We start from the raw sequence: 10,098 nt of genomic DNA, 5'->3' as shown, positions 1-10,098 counted from the left end.
GTACAAAAGTTATTTGGAGTTAGACATTTAAAGTTCTAAAATTGGAAAACAGCTGCAAGTGTTGAGTTTTATGCCCTAAAACTCGTAGATAGTAAATGTTATTAATTAACCATCATCAATAATAAAGAGTTATAAATATTAAATAAAAAAATGTTATTGTTTGTATTGTTGTCTATTTTTTCTTAATAGCTCTAAATCTAATAAACTAACATCCAAGGTTGTCTTATAAGTCTTGAACTGTATATGGAGATATACAGGGATCAATGTTCAAGATGTAACCTAAAGGGTCTATAGTATAGGGTTAAGGTTAAGTACTTTATCTTGATAACACTATAGATATGACCCACTTTGTATTTGATACAAACGTAATGATCCAACGTGTTTGTGTAGGTGACACGTGAGTAGGGGTATCCTATGCCATGAGTTTTCATAAGACTGGACCACGAAAAATAACCACTAGATGTAATACCGTTGACTAGACAGATTTCTATTTCAATAAGATGACCTAGGTGACTTAGTATTAATCTTGAGTATATTATGAACTCCTGTTCACGAGGGATTATCCTTTGATTTGCATGGGGGAGGGTGGCCAGATCGCTGACCCAATATGCCTACCATTTTGGGGACAAGAACGAGTGGGGAGCTAGAAACATAATAATACAAGATGAATTCACTCATTCCCACTTTACGGGTAAGTAGATGAGTGTTCCCTTAAGTGGTATCTCAGGACTTGAACAAAAGGCTCTACCATCTCATTGGCCTGAGAGGGGTTTTTGTTTATTGGTTGGACCATAAATAGGTTATTCATTAGAGGAGCACTGGTACTTAAGAAGTCAGAGATAACCCATGGGTAAAACAATATTTTGACTCAGTTGGAGTTACGAACACTCATGAAAGACTAACTTGCTGGTATTGGTCTATATCCATGGACACAGAAATATATCTGTAGTGAAAAGAGTGCAATTGTGAGTCTTTAGTAGAGTGTACCCATAGTAACGAATATTGATTCATTTGGTTAATGAATTAAACCAATTAATCTCATATCGTTGGAGCTTCTGATCTATAGGTCCACCAGTTCCCTTCGTTAGTTCACTAGAGGATACGTAAGAAGGATAATTTGAATTGTTCAAATTAATTTGAGGAAACTATATATTAATGTGATTAATATATAATTATGGATATGATCTATAATTGAATTGGACAGTGATATTTGAATAAGATTAAAATTAATTAATTCAAGTGAATTAGATTCACAAAGAATTAATTAATAGAGAGGTTTTGCACACATACATGGATGTTTATGATAAATATATATATATATATTAAATTGGGTTTAATGTATAGATAGTTATTTAATTATTGTGCACATTAAAGTTAAATAAGTGTTATTTAATTAAATGGGCTAATTAATTAAATAAGTTCTATTTAATTAATTATAGAAAAGGAAAATATTAGGAAAATGGCTTGACCATTTCTCTATATAAAGACCTCCCTATGACCCTTTGTGAATATACACCACACATTCTCACCAAAGAGAAAGACTGACAATACATAACACCTAGTGTTATTGTACCGAATTTTTCTAAGAGAATCTTCTCTACTCTCCAAAAACTATTTCTCCTCTCTCTCTCTCCCAATATTTGAATACCACTTATCCCCTATTAGAATCCCAGAGAATAACGAGGTTACTCTCGTGGTAGTATTCAAGATTGTTCAATAAATTGTTCGTGATCATGATCGTTGGAGATCCATTCGTGAGAATTATGAGAGGATTATTTGTGGCACTTGGGAATCTACAAAGGTGAGAATCGTTCTAATCTTTTCCCTAAAGCATGCTAATTTACATGTTTATATTATGTTTTAATTCAATGATTATGTTTATGTAAAAATCAATTGCAGGATGCAAGGCATTCTAACAAAACCTTCCGTTGTGGGATTCAACCCCCCTTCAATTAGTATCAGAGTCAATTCCTTACATCTTCGTTCTTCGTATTTTTCGAAACAAAATCGTTTAGAGGTGAGTTTTCATATTCTGCATTATGAATGTTTGAATGTTGATTTGTAGAATTGGATGTTTTCAATTTTGGCACTAGATTACTTTTTAATTTGATTAAATTGTAAGGGCCCGTTGTATTTTAAGGAAATTTATTTCTTGCTTCGAGCCTGTAAGTGTCACACCCCCGCCCAGATTACCCTTCTTAATCCGTAAGTGAATGTGACGATAGTAGTTACCAACTCTTTTGTGGTACTTACTATCTAACTAACATCCTTAACCTGCTTAGATCTTTGGAATACATATATAACATTCACCAAACTAAGGAAACTTTAAAAAATAACCTCAGAACACTAGAGATCAATAACAACATAACTACATAATATTAACAGGTACAGAGTTCAGTGGGTCCCAACATACTTTACTAGTCCCTAATATGAGTAACACATATGTACAGACATTTACAAAATAAACACCTAAAACTTCTTTCTAGACTTTGGACTTTTAACTGGAGTCTTTGAGTGGCAGAGCAGGATGACAACTAACCTCTGAGGAGATGACCACTACCTGGGAAAAGAAAAATATTTGAAAGAATGAGCTACTTGCCTAGTGAGTGACTTAATAAAAACATAAATCTCATATTTAAATTGGAAGCTACAAAATAGAATACTGGAACTAAAACATGCCAAGCAAACGTGTACATAAAACTTTTTAAAACTATTGTATCTAAAAACATAGCTAAACTGATTCTCGGTTGAGAGAGAACCCTCATGGTTCAATATCAATGTCAGATATAATGTTCAAAAGAGAACCTTTTTGTTCAATCTCTTAAACATAAGCCTGGGCTGGGGTGAGAACCCTTTTGTTCAACACCTTTTAGCCAATGCTAGGAAAGAACCCTCGTGGTTTAATCTCATCATCGGATATCATGTTTAAGAGAATACCCTTTTGTTCGATCTCTCAAACATAAGCCTGGGCTGAGGTGAGAACCCTTTTGTTTAGCACCTCTTAGCCAATGCTAGGAAAGAACCCTCGTGGCTCAATCCTACTGAACTGATTATCTGTCATACATACACGTAGAGCAAACTGGATCTTGATGTCAAGGATCATAACTGAGGCAGGATACCACTGCTTAGCACTGAATTGAGTGAATTATTCTGATACCTTCTCTATGTACTTCAGCATTAGAATCATAACATAACTTAAACTAGGTAGTACAGCTCGGATACCTTCTCCTTGTACTTCAGTATTGAGCTGAAAATACCTGATAGGAAAACATTTTCATAAAACAAGCTTACTGAAAGATTGATCTCATAAAACATAGTTTTCATAAGAATGTCATTTGCTAACGCATGCTCAACAACATTAAGAGCACACATGCTTTAAAACATAATACAAATACTTGTAACTTAAACATGTCATAGAATCTTCTTTTGAAAACTACCATGGTTCAACCATTGTACCAAAGCATATTTCATAAACTTTGTAACTAGCATGCGTTCATAAACTTTAGAGAAATGCGTTACTTAAAACTTCTTGTAAAATAACCAACATAAAAGTAACTGTCAATAAAGCATGGATTATTAAAATATTTATAAACCATTTATAAATCATTTATAGTCACTCACAGGTCCTTCAAGTTTGCTTCCTTAAGGCTTGATAGACTTTTCCAATGGACGTTGAACTTACACGTATAAGCATACTACTTAGTGTTTACATTAGCCTACCTTTTAGGTCTACTCAATAAGAATGCACCCTTTGATCGCCCACACTCCTCATACTTAGAAAAATTTTGTAGCATCAAACTACAGATTCAATTTCAACAATTCATAACTAAATTTTCAAAACTCATCTCAAGGAACTTCCTTCTACAAACTTGCTTATAATCAAGTTAGAAACAATACCTTAAAATTTTAGCTCGAAATCCCTCGTCATTTTATCTAGAGATTCAAAAGTTCATCATTGGCCCCAATTCAAGCAGCTGCCTGCTTGTTCAACAATTTCCAGTTCAAATTTCAAAAATATATAACTCGATTTCCAGGCCTCATCTTAAAAAGTTTCATTCTACAAAGTTGTTTATAACTGAGTTAACAATATTACCTCAAATTTTAGCTAAAAAATCTTCGTGATTCGTCTTGGAGCTTCAATTCTTCATTGATGACCTAGATTCACCCGAGAAATGAACCCTTTGTCTTTATTTTGCTCCTCCGGCCTGATTCCGATGAGTTTTCCCTCCAACAGCACATCCATAGAAAATAGACTCTCAGAGCTTTCGAATGCTGCTAGAATTACACAAATAGCTCGAGTAATCTATCCAAACCGTTTAAATGAATTTGGCCTTTCTTTCTATACGACCGCCAAACTTCTTGCATGAAATTTCCTTGGGCCACTTAGCCCACTAATGAAGATTAATGGCTGAGATTTGATTAAGCCATTTTCTTCCCACTCCATCACAACACAATTCAGTATTAAATCTCATAGGATAGCATGGTCTCCTCTTGATTTCCCATACTTAGCCAAAATTTGATCATTCTTTCCTACATAGCCATCCGAGAGTTCTCTTGCTCCTTATTTTTCTTTCTTCCTCCATCACTCGTAACCAAAACATAATCTCATTACAACTAATTGGAAGACATCACATAACTTACAATTGCTTACTTAAGGTAATTAAGGTCGGGTTTTACAAATTCCTCCCCCCTAAAAGAAATTTCGTCCTCGAAATTTACCGAAATTTACCTGAACATCAACTGAAAAGTTGAGGATATCTTTACTTTACTTGCTACTTGTGCTCTCAGGTTGCCTCCTCATTGGCATGATTGTTCCATAACACTTTCACTAGAGGTATCGTCTTGTTCCTGTGTACCTGTTCATTTCTCTCTAAAATCTCAACTGGTTCCTCTTCGTATGAAAAATTCTCTTTGAGCTGAACTGGTTGTTCTCTTAACACATGCGTAGGATCAGACACATACTTCCTCAACCATGGAATACACCATGTATAGGAGCTAGTTCTGAAGGTTGCTGCAATCTATAAGATGCTAGGCCAACTCGTTCCACAATCTCATAGGATCCTATGTATTGAGGATATAACTTACCTTTTCTTCCAAACCTGAGAATTCCTTTCCACAGAGGTAATTGAAGAAATACTTGATCTTTGACCTCGAATTCTAGTTCTCTTCTTTGCTTATTAGCATAACTTTTCTGTCTATCTCGAGCGACTTTTAGGTTATCCCTAGTAAGATTTACATTCTCAGAGGTTTGCTGAACTAACTTTAGACCCAATAACTTCCGTTCTCCAACTTCATTCCAACACACAAGGGTCTTGCAAGGCCAACCGTATAACGCTTCATATAGAGCCATTCCGATGCTTGAATGAAAACTGTTATTGTACTCGAATTCAATCAATGATAACTACGTATCCCAACTACCTTTGGACTACAACACACAGGATCTTAACATATCTTCCAGTGTCTGAATCGTCCCCTCCGACTGTCCATCCGTCTGCAGATGAAAAACCGTACTGAATTGTAACTTAGTACTCATAGCCTTCTGCAGGCTAGGCTAGAACTTGAAGTAAACCTTGGGTCTCGATCTGACATTATCGACACTGGGACTCCATACTGATTGACTATTTTATCTACATAAATCTTAGCTAGATGGTCCAACGTAAAGGTAACTTTTATTGGTACAAATTTGGCCGTCTTGGTCAGTCTATCGACTATCACCCAAATGCTATCGTATCCTGAGGGCGTTCTAGGCAGTCCAAATAGAAAGTCCATCGTCACGTGCTACCACTTCCACTCAAGTATCGGGAGTGGATTGAGTAATCCTGTCGGCCTCTGCCTTCCAAGTATCACTTGTTGACAAAACAAACATCGGTCTACATATTCAGCTATGCCTTTCTTCATTACAGGCCACCAATTCGATCTCCTCAAGGTTTTGTACATCTTAGTACTTCCTGGATGCATGGAGTAAGTAGAACTGTGCACCTATTCTAGAATAGCTTGATTAAGCTGCAACACGTTAGGCACACACATTCTTCCTTCCTTTAATAACATTCCATCTACTCCTAACTAAAAATCAGTTTTTACTCCCTTGCTCACTTCTTCTGCAAGCATCTGAAGATCAGGATCCTTCAACTATTCATGCTTAAGATCTTCCATCAAAGTAAGTCTTACTTGAAATCTAGCGATCAATCCTCCTGACTGACCTACTGATAGAGTGGCCCTAAAACTCCTAAACTCCTGGAGTAACATTTCTGATATCGATCCAAGGACTGCTTTGGATCCCGAGGACTTCCTACTTAATGCATCAGCTATAACATTCACCTTACCAAGGTGGTACTCAGTTGAGCAGTTATAGTCTTTGATCAGTTCAATCCATCTATTTTGTTGCAGATTCAGTTCCTTCCGATCAACGATGTACTTCAGATACATTGGTGGGTCTTTCCCAATTCACTATAGCTCCAGTCTTCTGTGAATCCATACTCACTCCTGTTGTTGAAACCATATGACCAAGAAATACAACCTGGTCTCAAATCTATCTTAGAGAAAATCGTGGATCCCTCTAACTGATCAAAGAGATCATCTATACGAGGTGATGGGTACTTGTTCCTGATAGTCAACTTGTTCAACTACCTATAATCTATACATAACTGAGAGTACCATCTTTCTTTTTGACAAAAAGATCGACGCTTCCCAAGGTGACACACTAGATTTGATGTAACCCTTATTTATTAGTTCTTGCAACTGAACTTTCACCTCCTTAAGTTCTTTTGGCACCATCCTATATGGTACCTAAAAAATAGGTGTTGTATCTGAAATTAAATCAATAGTAAACTCAATTTCCTTATCAGGTTGTAAATCTGATAACTTTTCAGGGAAAAAATCCAGGAATTCTTATACAACTAGTACATCCTCAGGTTTCAGCTTCTTGTCCTATGAAACTGTCACACGGTCTAAATAGGCTTCACATCTTTTACTTAGCAGCTTCCTAGCCCCCACTGTTGGTATTAAGCTTCCTAAAAGTATTCTTTTGCTTCCTACAAATACTATCTCTTGCCTACCCAAATCTCTTGAACATTATCTATTCTTAAAACAATCTACACGGTTGGAATATTTATTCGGGAAATCCATGCTCTAGAATGATATCAATTCCAAGAAATCTATCAGAATCACTTCATAAACTATAATTATCAATAACTACCCCAGATCCTGTAAAACTCTTATACTATTATAACCTTTCCACAACATAATAATAACTACTTAGGGACATGCTCTCTACAATCTTTTTTACAAGCAATGCAACATGCTAGATAAAAATAAAGGTATAGTACCATAAGCAACTATTTCATAAATATACTGGTACATAAAGTTACTTTACTATTCACAACATTAGGAGACTTTTCTGCCTCCTGGTGGGTCACTTCGTAAAACCTGCCCTGCCGTTGAGGTCATCCTACTCCCTTTTTTTCTTCTCTTGAATCCCTTCCTTGGGATCCTGAGCCACTAGGCTGATCTACCATATGTAAAGTCATTCTGTGTTCTATCTGAATTCCTCGACCTAGCTGGGGTCATTCCTTCTTGAAATGTCTTGCCTGTTCGTACTGGAAACATACATTTTTCCCTCTGTAACATGTCCATCGATGATACTTACCACAATTCATACATAAGGGTTTCTTACTTGTACTAGCTACTAGCTCGGTAGGATGCCAAAACCCTGATCTATCACCCATACTAACCACAGGTCTTGGCTTCTTTCTTCTTACACATGCTGACTTGTAGCTCTCTGTCTCTTCCTAATTGCCTGACCAAAAAATGGAGGTCTAGAACTCTCACCTTCCGACTTTGCTGAAGCTCGCTGTCGTTCTTCCTTTCTGAATCCACTAGAATGGACTCGACACTTTCCGCCAACCTCTTGGCGATCCTGTTCTGTCCTCTAACTGAGGATCTATTCCTGTCTGGGGAATTCTCGACTCCCCGTCTGAAGCCGTTTCCTAATTTACCGGGTCTTTACCTTTCTGATCACTAGAATTTGGATTCCCTCGAATATCGGAACTTCTAAAAGTAGGGTCAGGGTCTCCATCTGCTGTCTGACTGCTCTGCATGCCACTTCTTCTTAGCATGCTTTCCTAATTATGTAGTACACATTTAGGAACTTATGTTAAGGGACCTAGACTTATGCATGAACTCTCTCTCTTTTCCCAAAATCTTATGCTCTGATACTAACTGGTCACACCCCCTCCCAGATTAACCTTCTTAATCCGGAAGTGAATGTGACGATAGTAGTTACCAACCCTTTTGTGGCACTTACTGTCTAACTAAAATTCTTAACCTGCTTAGATCCCTAGAATACATATATAACATTCACCATACTAAGGAAACTTTTAAAAATGACATCAGAACACCAGGGATCAATAACAACATAACTACATTATATTAACAGGTACAGAGTTCAGTGGGCCCCAACATAGTTTACTAGTCCCTAATATGAGCAACACATATATACAAACATTTGCAAAATAAACACCTAAAACTTCTTTCTAGACTTTGGACTTTTAACTGGAGTTCTTGAGTGGCAGAACAGGATGACAGCTAACCTCTGGGGAAATGACCACTACCTGGGAAAAGAAAAATATTTGAAAGAATGAGCTACTCGCCCAGTGAGTGACTTAATAAAAACATAAATCTCATGCTTAAATTGGAAGCTAGAAAACAGAATACTGGAACTAAAATATGCCAAGCAAACGTGTACATAAAACTTTTTAAAACCATTGTATCTAGAAACATAGCTAAACTGATTCTCGGTTGAGAGAGAACCCTCATGGTTCAGTCTCAACGTCGGATATCATGTTCAAGAGAGAACCCTTTTGTTCAATCTCTCAAACATAAGCCTGGGCTGGGGTGAGAACCCTTTTGTCCAACACCTTTTAGCCAATGCTAGGAAAGAACCCTCGTGGTTCAATGTCATCGTTGGATATCATGTTTAAAAGAGAACCTTTTTGTTCGATCTCTCAAACATAAGCCTGGGCTGGGGTGAGAACGCTTTTGTTCAGCACCTTTTAGCCAATGCTAGGAAAGAACCCTCGTGGTTCAATCCTATTGAACTGATTAACTGTCATACGTGCACGTAGAGCAAACTCGATCTTGATGTCCAGGATCATAACTGAGGCAGGGTACCACTGCTTATCACTAAACTGAGTGAATTATTCTGATACCTTCTCTATGTAATTCAGCATCAGAATCATAACATAACTTAAACTAGGTAGTACAGCTTGGATACCTTCTCCTTGTATTGAGATGAAAATACCTAATAGGAAAACATTTTCATAAAACAAGCTTACTGAAAGCTTGATCTCATAAAACATAGTTTTCATGAGAATGTCATTTGTTAACGCATGCTCAACAACATTAAGAGCACATATGCTTTAAAGCATAATACAAATATTTGTAACTTAAACATGTCATAGAATCTTCTTTTGAAAACCACCATGGTTCAACCATTGTACCAAAGCATATTTCCTAAAGTTTGTAACTAGCATGTGTTTATAAACTTTAGAGAAATGCGTTGCTTGAAACTTCTTGTAAAATAACCAACATAAAAGTAACTTTCAATAAAACATGGATTATTAAAATATTTATAAACCATAAATCATATATAGTCACTCAAAGGTCCTTCAAGTTTGCTTCCTTAAGGCTTGATAGGCTTTTCCAATGGGCGTTGAACCTACACGTATAAACATACTACTTAGTGTTTACATTAGCCTTCCTTTTAGGCCTACTCAATAAATCGAGCTCACATGCCAAACCATAACATTGTGCCTCCTACCATTCACTTTGAGAGTCAGACACTTAGCCAATTTGGAGGGATTGGGTGTCAAAAGAATGCACCCTTTGATCGCCCACACTCTTCACAGTTAGAAAAATTTTGGAGCATCAAACTGTAGATTCAAATTCAACAATTCATAACTAAATTTCCAGAATTCATCTCAAGGAACTTCCTTCTACAAACTTGCTGAGAATCGATTAGAAACATTACCTTAAAATTTCAGCTCGAAATTCCTCGTCGTTTTATCCGGAGATTCAAAACTTCATCATTGGCTTCAATTC

At 36.6% G+C, this 10,098-nt stretch overlaps 1 protein-coding gene across 1 annotated transcript; it reads right to left on the bottom strand.

Moving 5' to 3' along the window:
• Positions 1-4,784: 4,784 nt before the first annotated feature.
• LOC120084616 (uncharacterized) lies at positions 4,785-6,426 on the bottom strand. The gene is made up of 5 exons (XM_090317015.1): positions 6,169-6,426; positions 5,865-5,979; positions 5,419-5,491; positions 5,138-5,369; positions 4,785-5,018 (listed from the first exon to the last, which is right to left on the bottom strand). The coding sequence occupies exons 1-5, from the start codon at positions 6,424-6,426 to the stop codon at positions 4,785-4,787; spliced, it is 912 nt and encodes a 303-aa protein (XP_090173141.1).
• Positions 6,427-10,098: the final 3,672 nt, after the last annotated feature.

This window comes from Benincasa hispida, chromosome 9 (genome assembly GCF_027475165.1).
Source record: "Benincasa hispida cultivar pf3 chromosome 9, pf3_genome.v1.1, whole genome shotgun sequence".
NCBI classification, from domain to species: Eukaryota; Viridiplantae; Streptophyta; class Magnoliopsida; order Cucurbitales; family Cucurbitaceae; genus Benincasa; species Benincasa hispida.
The sequence above is the reverse complement of the archived record's forward strand: the minus strand, read 5'-3'. Positions and strand labels throughout refer to the sequence as shown.

Coding starts and splice junctions, on each gene's coding strand:
- LOC120084616 (XM_090317015.1), bottom strand. CDS start 6,426: ATGTATCTGAAGTACATCGTTGATCGGAAGGAACTGAATCTGCAACAA. Junction 5,492..5,864: donor AGCTGAATATGTAGACCGAT/GTTTGTTTTGTC, acceptor TTTCATCTGCAG/ACGGATGGACAGTCGGAGGG. Junction 5,019..5,137: donor AATTCGAGGTCAAAGATCAA/GTATTTCTTCAA, acceptor AGCATCTTATAG/ATTGCAGCAACCTTCAGAAC.